Here is a 14496-nt window from a genome sequence, read left to right as displayed (position 1 = left end):
ATAAACTGGTTTGAATTGAACTAAAAGTAATTGTGTATCACACAAACATGGCCATTGTAAGGAACTGTGCAAGAGGGATAGGAATGTGGTATCTTAAATTGGTGTTTGACCACTTCTGCTATAAAACAATGGATAATGGCATGCTGGGCTCGTAATTGTGACGCTGCCATCCATGCTGAGCTTCATCATTGTATCCTCTTTTAGTTCAGTCTCATTATTGTATAGTGTAGAAGCTCAGGAGGCCTCCAGATGCTATAAATTGAGCGCTGTAAGGATGAACAACACCAGTTTGGACTGCTTTTAACAGACACTTCTTAACCATGGCGATATGAAAAAGATAGGCCCATTTCTAATGCAAAACCTTGTTCATGCCAGAGTTTCATTGTTACAATCTGCACACAGTAGATCTTAACATTCATACTAATATGCTGTGGGTTTATTTTGTGTTTTTTTTTTTTTTTGCTGTACTGAAGACAAAGCACAACAGAATGCAAGCTTCTCTTTACAAAACACCAGAGAGCAAAATACACAAGCACCCAAGCTTCGTCTTTAGAAATATATTCTTCAAAAACAACCTGCATAAAAGAAAGACATACACACCAATCACAACTGGTGCAATAATTTCTGAGCAGGTAATCCAGTTTGCCCTAGTAAACGAAGCAATGCCCCAGCAAATGATCAAAGGGGCTGTTCAAGCCCATGACATCGTAGAATAAAAAGACAATCAATGATACAAGTACACTCCATTTCAGTGTTATAATTGGGGTATATGGCTGAACAAAAAAACATCAGCTTACACTACAGGAGACCAAAGAGACTAAAAGAGTCTTCTGTTTTAGGATTAACAAGCATTCCACATTGTTTTCAGTCCTGCAGGTCATCAAACTGTACGGACCCTTGCCCATCTCAGTATACAGCGACAATTCCCTGCTGGCTCAGGTGACCTCTATTCTCAGCCCCAGAGACCACATTTGTATTCATGTAAAGACAAATAGGACAGCTCTGGCAAACGTCAACTAGGTTTTTTTTTCCCCTTTTTTGGTCACATGCCAAGTAGCAAGCAAAATAAGTGGAGCCTAAAAGAGACTGTTTATGACCATCACGACAATCACAACTTTGCCTAAGAGCTTGAGTTCTTGCCTTGGTCAACCCGCCCGGGCTTCACACAGCACTCAGAAAGTAGATGAAATGGAGCAATTCGAAGTCTGTCCCTTTTCAATCAGACGGTCATTTTGAAGTTACAAAACCCACACTTCAGTGAGCAAGACTGGCTGAAATTTTAGGATCAAAGTTGGCAAAATGTGCCATGGGTTGAGGGAGGAAAAGGAACAGTGGTTAGCATAGCAATGAGGGAATTTGAAAGCAAACGCAGTCACTGAACAGATAGATGTGAAACGATAATGATTATGCCCTAGTAGTTACCTTGCAGCGCCCTCTGAGGAACCAGAACTTTGCTGGTGGCACCATTTTTATGTTATCTGACTCCAAGTCAGCCTGACCTTAAATTTGCAGTTGCAGTAAAGTATTAATGATGAAAGTGTTTCAGTTTAAAATACAATATACCTTCTCAAAAGCTGGAACAATAGAAAAAAAGAGCTTCTCTGTGTCAAAATATGTGTTTTATCCAGTTATACAGTCTTTATAAATCAAGTGGGAGGTTATTGGTGTACGATTTTCATTCTGCTTTATGTGGGATTCAAGTCACATTTACAAGTGTATAATCAACATATCAAAGCAATGAACAAATGCAGGGGAGAGACGGTGTCCCACTCACTCCTTTGGCAGGCACTAGGACTGAGATCAGCTTGGCATTGATTGGTGGCTGTTGGAGGTTACAGTATGTTGGCATGTTGCTTCAGGTCCCAGTGAAACATGAAATACAGTACAATTAGTCCGCCCACAGAACCACACGAGAAAAGTTGTCAGTAGCCATCAAACGCTCGGCAGATCAAAGAAATAGTTTGTTTCGTCAATGATCAAAACCAGAAGACACCAGGAAGTCAAAATACAACATAAATACTAGAGAAATTGCATTTCCTGTGAAAATGCAGTGTGATGGCTCATTGCTGAAGAACTTGCTGAAAAACAGCTGAAATGTAGCCGGAATGAAAGAACAAACCTAAGTTGGCAGAAGAAAGCAGAAAGAACACGCATGTGCAGAATTAGGTTTAAATAAGCAGAAATTAACACAAAAATGAGAAAATAAGCTAAAAAAAAAAAAAAAGGCACCAAAAAAGCTGAAAAGTGGCTGAAAAGGCAGAGAGAAGCTTAAACTATCAGAAGGAAGTGGAAGGAGCTGAAATGAGCTTCAAAATATGGAATTAGCTGTAAAAGCTAAATTTAGCACAAAAACAGCTAACAAGTAGATGAAATAGCTGATAAAGCTGAAAGGAGCATAACAAGCTGAGATTAGTATAAAGAAGTTAATTAGGCTGAAAGTATCAGAAATTACCACAAAAAAACTTGAATTTATCTGAAAACAGCTGAAATTAGTTTAAAAAATGCTAAAAGGGTAGCTGAAAAAGTAGAACAAGCTTAAATTATCAGAAGAGTGAACACATGTTTGCCCCATTAGGCTGAAAGAAACAGAAATTAGCAAAAAAGTGGAAATTATCTGAAAAAAGCTGAAATGAGCAAAAACTAGCTGAAAAGTAGCTAAAAAGGGTTAAATTATAAGCGAAAAGAGCACATTTTTGCTGAGTTAGGCTGAAAAAAGTTTAAATGAGTGCAAAATATGTGGAATTAGCTGAAAAAGCCAAAAATTAGCATTAAAAAAACAGCTAAATAGTTGCTGAAATAGCAGAAAAATCTGAAAATTGATAAATAAGCAGGAGCATAAAAAGCTGAAATTAGTGAATGAAGTTAGAAGAAGCACAAAAATGTTTTTTGAAGAAAGAATCTGAAACGAGCGCAAAACAGTTGAAAAAAACAGCTGAAATTAGCTGAAAGTAGCTGAAAAATGTTTAAATTAGCAGAAGGAAGCTGAAAGGAGCTGAACCAGAACAAAATGTGAAAGGAGCAGTAAAAGGTTGGAAACAGACCTAAAGATTTGAAAGATGGAAAATGAGCTCAATTCATTTCATATGAGAAAAAAAAAAATGGCAGAAAAGGCTAAATATTTCAACAAGCTAAAGTTGCACCAATACCAAATAGCACCCTTCTCCTGAAAGAGTTTAACCTGTTGATATACGATTTGTTGAAATGGCACAAAAACTGTGGAATGAGAAAGATGCTGAAAAACATACAGAAGAAAAAATGGATCACAATAGTGTGAATGCTTCATAAACATTCACACAATAAAGATTGTTGCCAACTACACATTTACTGTGTACTTTTCCACCTGTTAGCCAGTGTTCTACTTCACTTGACTAAATAAAAAGCTTGAAAGCTGTTCAGTCTCATTTACTTTAATAATGTGACATCAAAACCCATCATTCCATTTATTAGGAGATAAAATACGCTTGTTCACGTACGCAGGTAGTTTCAGATCAGACCAGAAACAAACCAGGAATTCTAGTGAAACGTTTTTAATTTTGCCGTAAATATAGACTGGAGCATTATCGAAATTGGTTGATGTGAGTCGGCATTTTAAAAAGGCAATGAAAAAAGATAACGCCCTATGTTTGCATCTAGATTAAACCTCAATTAAGCTTAAAACAAATACGCTGGATGCACATTTACACATCGTGTGCAACTCAGCAACTTCTCTTCTCACATATTCCTGCTGCACTAAAGGGAGTATGTTCACACAGAGGGCATGAGAACATGGCAGGCCCAGGCAGGAGTGACTGAAGCTCTAAAACATGCAAGGCTAAATGTGTCTTGTCACATACATTTACGTAAACCGATGATGACGAAACGGCTGCTGCAGATGCACATGAGTATTGTACTGCAGATATTTAGGCCTTGAATGAAAGTAGATCACTTGCAGTAATTAAAAGGCCAAACATTTCTTGAAGGAATGCACATTGCTCTGTGTTTTTCATGCCAGAGATTGAACTTAAGATAATTTTTATGATCGGACAGTTATAACAGTTTAGGCCTGAATTTGTAAATGTGTGCAAATTCATGCAATAGTGTTAACTTGTGTAAGATGTGTTAGCACCTAAAGCATGCGGTGAGGATAACTCTTGGCCATGTACACGTCGAGTTTTAGCTCAATTTCAATAAATTTGACTAATTTCAATCCATTTTCATGTTAAGTAAGGTTGATTAACTGTGGGTGCCATATTGAGCTTGAGCTGACCCCAAACGTTTACAATTTTAAAATGTGCATTCAATTAATTATTTTTCTTTTTCTTTCGAATGCTCCCTTTATCTAGGGGTCACCACAGCAAACTAACCTGCACCAAGACTTGGCAATTGTTTTTTACGCCTAATGCACTTCCAGACATCAGCAAAGGTCAAAGGAAAAGTTTACAAGACAGTTGTGAGACCAGCCATGTTGTCTGGTCTGAAGACAGAGACACTGACAAAAAAAACCAGAAGAAAGAACTGGAAGTAGCAGAAATGAAGATGTTGAGGTTCTCCTTAGAGTGACAAGGATGGATAAGATTAGGAATGAGATCATCAGAGGTACAGCACAGGTTGAACAAGTGGGAGATAAAGTTAGAGAGACCAGACTGAGATGGTTTGGACATGTCCAGAGGAGGGACAGTGGGTGTTTTGGTAGAAGGATGTTAGAAATGGCAACGCATTTCTAACGTGTTGCCAACAAAGCTGCCATGAATCAAAGAGGAGTTATGTGGATTAAGTTAGAGAGGATATGGAGTTAGTTGGAGTGAGGACCGAGTGAGATGGAGGACACCCTGGACAGGTTTCCGGTCCATCACAGGGACACAGAGACAAACGAGACAAACAACCATTCACTCTCTCACTCACACCTCGGGACAATTTAGAGTTACCAATCAGCCTAACATGCATGTGTTTGGTCTGTGGGAGGAAACTGGAGTACCTGGAGAAAACCTACGCATGCACAAAGAGAAACATGCAAACTCCACCCAGAAAGGTCCCCGGACCGGGATTTGAACCAGGGACCTGCTCGCTGAGAGGCAGCAGCTCAACCAGTTGCGCCACCGTGCTGCCTCAGACAAAAGTCCCATATCGAAATGTTTAACCTCATTCATATGCTCCTATTACAAACCAGGATCAAAACAAGTCGAACGTTTAAAGGCTCCAATTGCTTTCCAGGTATTATTAAATTCGTTTTATTTGTTAAATGTTTTTAGGTTGTGCCTTTTTTCCAGGATTTGTCACCACTAAAGACCTTCAATGGGAAGTTTTGTTCTGTTGAATGTAATGTGGTGAAACTCAACCCTTTGAGGAATCTATCTCTGGACTCTGACCGTGCTTTTTTTTTTTTTTTTACCATCCCTGAATACTAAAAGCGATGCATTGTGACCTTTTGCCAAAGTGCGGGCCGAAAGGATCTAGGACATCCTCAAACACCCCCCCCCCCCCACCCTCACTTTTCTTTTTGAAAATAATTTCTCAAAGCACAGCTGTGACAAAGAAAGAGATCCCCAATCTGTCAATTAAGATGAGTGACAAATCAGGACATTTGTAGTCTGGAGACATTCACTCGTCTTCACAAATCATTTATACTCTGATCTCAAACTATTCTTTTTCCTTCTCCCTGAGGTTCATGTTACTTTAGCTCTACTAAAACTTCTCAAATAAGTGGTTTGAGAGGAAAAAAAATGTTTTACATCTTTTAGATTTGAAGTGTTGCTTCATTTAAACACAACCCCTCAGACAACTGCTGTTCAAATGATTCCTCAGAAACCCCACAGAGACTGGCTTTGGTGGTTCAACACCTTGACATCACAGAAATTAAAATCGCTACTTGCAACCTTAACACGCTGAATTTTTCTTTATACAATTCTTTGTATTTTCCAGCTTGTGATAAGAATGCTTTCAATTTTGCATTCTTCTGAAGCAGTCCAAAAGGTTCTCCCAAACCATGTGCATTTCATCCCACTCATGCATTTTCAAACCAATCTCCTGACTGATTCAAAATCAAGATGACATCCCTGACTTCCATTTTGGCGTTAAGGTCCATTTTTAATACAAAACAGCTAAAAACAGACTACCCATCTACATCCTTTCAGCACCATCAAATCTGATGTTTTAGCAGTCATCTCTGCAACCCCCACAAACATTTTGTCCAAACCATATTTACAGAATGGTCAGATTCATGCTCAATAATCCAAGTAATAAAAACAAATAAATCCAACAAAGTTGTCAGATCCGCTGGACGGTTTCTTTTTTGTTGAAACATTTCATCTTTCATCCAAAAGACTTCATCAGTCTGAGGAGCCACAGCAAAATCATTATTATAAATGGCACCTTTGCATATTGGGTCAACTAATTTGATGGTGCTCAGGTGGTTTCCTTGTCCACCCTGTCCCCCGCTGTGGTCGAGGTAGTAATGGTCTAAAGGTTCAGTATATCCTGATTCATGCTTAATAATCCATATAGAAAAATCTTATTATTTAAAAGACAGATTGTTTGTGGCTCCTCAGACTGATGAAGTCCTTTGGATGAAAAACGAAACATTTCAAAAAAAAAAAAAAAAACAAACAAAAAAAAAAGAAATTGTCCAGAGGACCCGACTCAACTTAGTTGGACATACCTACAGAAATTAATCCAAGTGAAATGTATCTCTCAGAGAGGGAGTCCTTAAATGATAATTAATCATTTTATAAATGATCAGTCAAATAGCTATCAATCATTCAGTGGTCGGCAAAGGTTTTTCTGCCGACCTAAACACAATCAAATCACTAACTTACATTTTGATACAGCTTTATTAATTGATTAATATTAAGTTATTCTGGATTGTCTGTTCTCTTCATTTCATAGCTTTTCCCCTGGTTGTGCAGCTTCCAGTAGGACGTTTCTCCCTAAAAGAAACTGGTCCAGATGACATGATTTAACTGTAGAGAGCGTTTATCCAATCGTATTTCGACTATCATGCGTTACTAGGGTCAAAGGAATCTGGTCTTCAGAATCAGCAGTGCTGGCACCTGCAGGATAAAACAAATGGCAATGAATCTGCTGCTTTGCCCAATCGGATGTTGAGTTGGGGACACCAGGACCATCTAGCAGGCGTTAGACAACGTCAGCGTTTTCACGATGTTTGAATGGTCAAAGAGCGTACTGGAAACTGCGTCTGTAGTGACCTGCACAAGCTAAAGGTTGAGCAGACATTCTCAGCCTCAAAGGAAATTAAAACTTGTGCCAAAAACACGACAGGGCAGACTCAACTTTCAGCGTTTCCTTCCATAGTGATAGAAAAGGATTTATTGTTGAAACACCTTTATGACCTGTAGGACAGAGTAAGTGAGCTGTTCTTGAGGAAAGAAAGAAGGATGGAGTTTGTGCACAGATAATCCAAGCTTCTGGTGAGTAAAATGCATTTTATTCAAATGTTTTATATTTTTGTCATTATGTTCTTCTTAACGTTTTTGGTAAAATATGCATGTAATGCAGCTGTGCAGTAGAAGGAAACTTGTTGGATTGTGTAATTGGGTTTCTTGCTTCAGTAATGTCTTTCATTCTCGCTACATGAGATACCAGTCTGTGATGCAACACTTTATACCATGTTTCTGTGTATTATTGAGGATTTCTGTAGCCGTGGCATCATAATGATGGCAATCAAAAGGTGGATAAATTCAGGACACCATTAAAAGACCTTGGAGTAAAATGCACAGCACACCATTGCAATTAATAATATGTTACCAGCTATGACATTGGTCATATGGTATGAAGAAAAAAAGGTTGAAGTCTTCATCTAGGCGAGGCTAATGGCTAGCCAAATGAACTTTTAGTTATTTTTCAGGCTTATAAACCATTTCAAAAATATAAAATCAATGTAAAAGAACACCACATTAGCCATTATAAAACCTTTTTTTTTAATGCGTTTGACTTGTCATTACTTTCTCAACTGCAGTCCAAGTTTACTCATCTATGGAATGCAACATTATTTCACATCTGTATAATAAAAAATAAAACATAAATAAATATTTAGTTGTTTTATAAGCTAGTAAAACAAAAAAGACCTTTGTTTTGCTAGCCATTAGCCTAGCCTTACCGTTTCTTCATGCTCTTGTACTGATGGCCTTGCTCATAAAGTGGTCTCCAGCTACAAGTACTTGGGTGTGCACCTGAATGACAACCTCGGATGGAGCAACAACACCACCAGCCTGATCAAGAAAGATCATCAGAGACTCTACTTCCTCAGGCGGCTGAGACGAGCTGGTCTGGAAAGCTCAGTCCTCACCTCCTTCTACAGGTGTGCAGTGGAGAGCATCCTGTGTTCCAGCATCAACGTGTGGCATGGAGGCTGCACAGCTGCAGAAAGAAAAGCTTTGCAGAGAGTGGTGAAGGCTGCACAGAAGATGTTGGAGTCAGCCTCCCCACCATCACAGACATCTACACCTCCAGATGCAGGAAGAGAGCCACCTGCATCGTGAAGGACCCCACTAACCCAGTACACACTTTTTGCCCCACTCCCCTCAGGAAGAAGGTGAAGGAGCATTAAATGTAGAACCACTAGACTGAGGAACAGCTTCTACCCTGAGGCTGTTGGACTCATGAATATCTAACCAGAATAATCACTGTGAAACAAATCACATGTTGCTGCTGATCGGTTTCATGTTGCTGCTGATCGGTTTCATGTTGCTGTGTTCATGCGTGCTCATCTGCTCACGTTTGTGCTGCTGTTCGGCGTATTGTTGTTGTACTACTACGGTTTAGTGTATTTTTAGTTAATGTTTTCTTTAGTTCATACTTTAGATCTTATCTTTGTTTTTCTTTTACATTTTATTGTTGGATGTAACTGGGACCCTGTGTACATAATTTCATTCCACCACATGAACCACATATGGTGAACAACAAAAAGAACCTTGGATAAGGCAGCAAATACCGATGACCGTTTGGCAGAGCATTGTTTCAAAACTGACCAGACTATCCTTTTATGTCGAGCGATAGTTGAGCCGCAGTCACCCGCCTAAACAACAAGCCCTGAATTAAATATGTATGACAAACTTGACATTGCAATGAAGCACCCAGCAACTCCCCTGTCCTGCTGTTCCAAGTTTCAAACTAGACTTAGCAAGAAATGACAAAAGCAGCAGGAGAGTTCAGTGTCAATTTGGCATAACTTCAGTAAATGAACTAAAAGTCGCTTTAAACCTAAAAATATTTAAAAGTTGACTTCTGCGTATTTGAAGACTAAACACATGGCCTACACGTGTGGCAGCAACTAAACGAGTTTTTTGGGATATGAACATCAAAACCGTCCAATGTACCATATATTTTCTATCAGCCAGACCGGTGTTGAAGTATATTTATCAATGCAGAGTCTTTTTCCTTTTCCTCTGTACACAATTAGGATGAATGACAAGGTACAACATTAAGGCAACGAAGATCATCGTTCTCAGTTCAACAAGCCCTGAAGCAGGACTTCATAGCCCTTTGGTCTGATGAAGGCCATCCGCCCGTTGTTAAAAAGCCGTTTCAGTAGGCTGGTCATTAAAATGTGGTGAGCAGCAGCCGACATGTCCAGCTAGAGGCACGCTTCTCGCCTCATCATGTTCTTTAATCATAGCGGGAAAGAGAGCAGCCTACACTGGGGTCACTTTCAACGAGCTGTACTCCGAATGGTCTGAAGAGAGTCCAATTAAATCCTACATTATCTGACCCAGGAGCGCCTCTGTAATGGAATCTGAGGACTGCGCCTGGATGGACTGAGCACAGGATGAGAGTGATTGTGATTGGCAGTGCTTCGTCGCTAAACGTGCACCGTCACACGCGTGGATGTTGCTTTTATGAGCCTGTGGGCATCCAAAATTAAAAAAAATAAATAAAAACAGACAGAGCCTTCACCCCAGGCCACCTCGTCACATGATGCGTTCTGATTCAGCTTGCTTGGTTAAATAAGCATTTGTGTGTGGGGGGAGAGAGCAGGAGATACAAGCTGTGAGTGCAGATGCAGTTATAGAGTGGGAGAAAACAATAATGGCAGGACTCCTAACTCACCAGTTATCAATCTCCTGTAAATGTCAGGGACTAGAATACGGCCTCATGAATGATGGATATTTTTTTCCTACATTGTATTATTGAGTGAACTCCACCAAGAGCTTAGAGTCTATCTCGAGAGGTAATACTGTCCCCTCACAGTGGCAGCACTACCTGAATCCAAACTAGCTGAGTGGTTATGGTGAGGCAGAGGAAAGCAAAGCAAAAAAAAAAAGTATTATTTTTATCCGTCATGTCATGTCAGTGTCACCCAAAGTACAGTAGCTTCAAACAAGTCAATGCAGCGTCTGTGCAAACGTCCTCCGAGTGTTCTTTAGCCTGTCATATCATGTCTGCAGAACCGCAAGGACCCAAAGTGTTAGCTCGACTTCTGCTGCATATATGAATGTAACAATCAGATTCAGCTGCAAGCTTCGTTCCAGCTACAGGTCGAATGGTGAGATTTTCTTTGGTCGTTGCAGATCTTAAGAACTCAGGGCAGCCGATGGTTGATATGCTAGATCAATTCTTTTTTTTTTTTTTATCAATGTGTTTTCCATTTAACTAAACTGAATAACTGCTTAGCTTTCATAAGCATTTATTTAGCCACCCATAGTAAACTGTGCACATAGAACATCCTTGTTAAAAACATTGAATACCATAAAAAGTGGGCTGATTGTCTTGGTAATTGATTAAGTATGCACAAACAGCCAATTGCTGTTTTTTTTAAAGAGTGGCCAATATTGGCAGATTAAATCTGTCGCTATAGTTCCAAACAATGAAAGTGTGCTCTTGGCTGGGTCAGCCATTAAACAAAAACATTTGAATAGTGGATTGGAAGAAAGGTAATCTGCATTAATCATAAAAAGTACCCAGAATTCCATTTGGCATCTAGTTTTTGATTTTTATTTGATTAATAGTCATGGAAAAAGTAACTTTTACTCCACCAAATCCTGCCAAATTTGCCTTTAGGTGCAAATAGACTTTTTCCAATAAACCAATGGATTGTTACTTCCTGTTGTCAACTTCCTTTAGACCAAACCAGCTTAAGTCATCAATATATACCTTTTGTTGGGCAGCAAAGTGTTGAAATGGTCATGGTAATATAAACTTCTTCAGTAACAAACTCAATCTTTGGGGTGATTAAAATGTGTTTTTAATATAAAAACATATATTTTTTTAAATCTCTGAAACAGCTTCTGAACTGTCAAAAAAAAAAAAAAAAAAAAAAACACTAAAAAAAGCGTTAGCTAAAATATTCTGGACAATCTTGAAAAGTACTAAGCATTTCTGCAAATGATCACGTTCAGTGAAAATCAGGACGTCAATGATCTGCAAAGTTTTGACTTTTATTAAAACTGTTCTTTATCTTGCGCATGAACCTGGTATCATTTAAAAGTTGAATGTCTGGAACAATTTGCCTCAACATAAACCCTGTTTTGGTCAAATTAGATCGATTCAGAGCATGAAATGCTCCTGTTCTCTGGAATAAATATTCCTCCAACACATCCATTTCCCAGAAGTCGTTACTTTCGAGTGTAACTTGTTATTTCAGACAGTTTCATTTGAAACAGATAAACACAGCACCTTGCAGGGATGTGACAGCTGGTGATGGTTCCAGCAAAGCTCCATTCTCTGGAACATTTGGGCAAGAAAAACCCAGTTTAAAACAATTTATACATATATATATATATATATATATATATCAGGATAAAGAACATCAGCAAATCCTTGTAAACTGTCACACGTGGCTGTGTTGCTGCTCTCTGCACAGCTCAGGCTGCATCATTTTGAGAAAATCCTACTCTTTTTCTTTACTCTGCGTGCACGTGAACGCGCTAATAGCTGCGTATCCTAAAAACGTGTGGAGCCACTGTGTGCATTCAGTGCTCTGCTTCTTCACCGAGCAAAGTTTTGGAGGGCTGATTGATTAATTAGCACTTATTAATCAGCTTAACATTTATTAAACAGCTTGGCTTTTAACTGGGGCACCCATTACAGATGTTCTACAGAGGTGTTAGAATAAAAAAAATAAAATAAAAAAAGGATTTGTCTGGGCTTTTACAGAATTGGGTCTGGTGAAGTTTAAAGACTGCTTGAATGGAGAGGCTTTTGGGGGGGGGGGAGGGGGGGATGCAGACAAGAAAATAGCATGTACAAAAACGCAGAGATTAATGAAACCATCGATGCCTCCTCAAAGGAAAAACCTTCATAAATATCCAGAACTGTGCAGGACACCCCAATGAATGGACATGAATGAGCCCCCCCCCCCCCTCACACACACACACACACACACACACACACACCAGTCTACTTACCTTGCGCTTGTGTGGAGTGGATGAGAACGGAGAGAAATAAAATCCATGTGGCGCGCCACATCAATCCCTTCCAGGAGTCCAACATCGCCCCAAGCAGCCGGGCAGGCTGGACAACAAGTGCCCGCTGGGCTTCAGGCATGTACCGGTGCCGGAGACCCGGTGTGGTCCTGCTGGTGTCCGCCTGTGTGGGTCTCTCTCCCCCCACTCTATCTGGCAGTGCGCACCGAGCTGAGCGCGTAAAACTGCTCCTGAAGCCTGGAGCAAATCGCGCGCTCTGTTTGTTCCACTTTAAAGTTCCACACAATTCTCTGACGGGGTGAAAATCCTCCGTGGGAGCGGAACCGCGCGCTCAGTCCGATGAATCCAGGTCAGGTCCAGTCATGCAGCACCTGTGAGGACAGACACTTTTGGTCCCATCTTCAGGAGCTCACAATGCCGCCTCCTCTCCTCGCACTTTCAACTCCTGCTTCCCTTTACAGTGACGGCCACTCCAAAATGAAACCCTTTAGCTGAAAAAGGAGCGTCGGATAGCCAAAGCAGCCGCCCTCCCCGTGGTAAAGTTCCTCTCCACCGTGCGCTGTCAAGGTCGGCCGGTTCAGTTTGACGGCGGCGCAGACTGGAAGAAGTTCAGTTCGGAGCGCGGAGGATGAGGGAGAAACTTGCGCGCGGTGGCTGTGAGCGTGGTGGGAGCGTGCCGCGGCGATGGAGGGGGGGTGAGCCCGGCTGCTGGTGCTGCGTGTCGGATGATGAGGACCAGTCCCGGGTTCTTCATGAGGTAACGTTTGGATCTGGCAGAGCAGCGCAGGTTGCCACCATGCGGCCACGCGCAAAAACGCACTCCTGCCCCCCAAACACTTCTAACACAGAAAGCTGCAACAAATATAGCTTCTGTATTTGTTGGGGTTTAAAAAGCGCGTTTGTGTTGATTTAAAATCCACCCCCCCTGTGGTTTGGTCCCCTGTACTCGCATCATTACAGGGCTGCATTTTAACAGCCGCTGTGAGTAATGATGCTGCAGACTTTGGGGCTGCATTTTCCATTTCTCCTTCCAAGCTGAGGTCATAGAATGTATGGCACGAGGACAGAAAGACACAGATAGCAGAGTTTGGTCCTCACACAACCAGTGCGAGTGTTGCATTGTCTTTTGTCTGTGCTGGGAGGCGGATAAGTTTACGGATACAACCGGAGTGGCTGACCAACAGCTTCGGTTTTGTCTCGTCAATCCCAAAAACTTCATGCTTTCTGGCAAAATCCAGTTCTTTGTGTTTCTGTGAGTAATGAAGCCCTCCTGGTTCTTCATGATTCAAAATGGTGCATCAGAAAGTGACATACCTTGACCTCGGGGTTCAAGTTGTTGGGCTTATTTTGTTGTTGTCTACAACTCTCACTGTCCATCTGATCAACCTGCATGTCCTCTTCCATCCACATCCTGGGAGAAGTCTGCTGAACTCCCATGGACCTTGCTCTGTTTAATAATGACGGCTGCTGTGGTCAGAGGAGTTGCCTGGAGTATTTCAAGACACCTCCAGTCAGCTCCTGCCTTTGATTTTGGCTGCTCCATGTTCAGCGTGGGGCTCACGATGATACCAAGCTACCTTGTTTGTTCCCTGATTAAAAGATTGAAGACACCTGTGACACTAATTAAAGTCAATGACTTAGTTTGAAACATGACTGTACTGCAATGCTCAATATTCCCTTTAATGCAGGCGTGTGCACCTGTGGCTCGAGGGTCACGTGTGTAAATGAACATTGGTTTCATTAAGTGTCATCTCGAGAGGCTTTAGCAGCTCGCCTGCCCAGCTTTTGCAAATATGTGCATGACGGCAATAATACACAGCATAAAACAGATCAATATTCCAACATACAGGCAAATATTGGGATTTTCTCTCAGATTTACCTTAAAACTAAAGTTTTATGACCAACTTTATGAAGCTTTTATGAATTAAAGGCTTACTTTTGATAATAAATAAATAGTAAAGTTGAAGTAAATGAGCTTTTCTGTTTTTACCTTAAAAATAATCAGTTACAATATAGAAAAGCTGGTCTATTTTAAAAATAAAAACAATTCACTTTAACTTTATGGTTTTATTTTTCAAAGGGGGTTTGTGATTAATTTGTTTCTCAAACTAAGAAATTCATCACATAAGCATGCTTAGTT

General features: G+C 40.5%; 1 protein-coding gene across 1 annotated transcript in view; it reads right to left on the bottom strand.

The window, feature by feature from the left end:
* The window catches only part of sdk2b (sidekick cell adhesion molecule 2b), a 463183-nt gene extending 450706 nt beyond the window's left edge, over window positions 1-12477 (bottom strand). The window contains exon 1 of the mRNA XM_037691533.1: window positions 12339-12477. Coding sequence (XP_037547461.1) covers window positions 12339-12477 — 139 coding nt within the window. The remainder of the gene's footprint in view (window positions 1-12338) is intronic.
* Window positions 12478-14496: the final 2019 nt, after the last annotated feature.

This window comes from Nematolebias whitei, chromosome 17, assembly GCF_014905685.2.
Source record: "Nematolebias whitei isolate Nwh7 chromosome 17, NemWhi1, whole genome shotgun sequence".
In the NCBI taxonomy this organism is placed as follows: Eukaryota; Metazoa; Chordata; class Actinopteri; order Cyprinodontiformes; family Rivulidae; genus Nematolebias; species Nematolebias whitei.
Note: the sequence above shows the minus strand (reverse complement) of the source record. Positions and strands in the feature narration are given on the sequence as shown.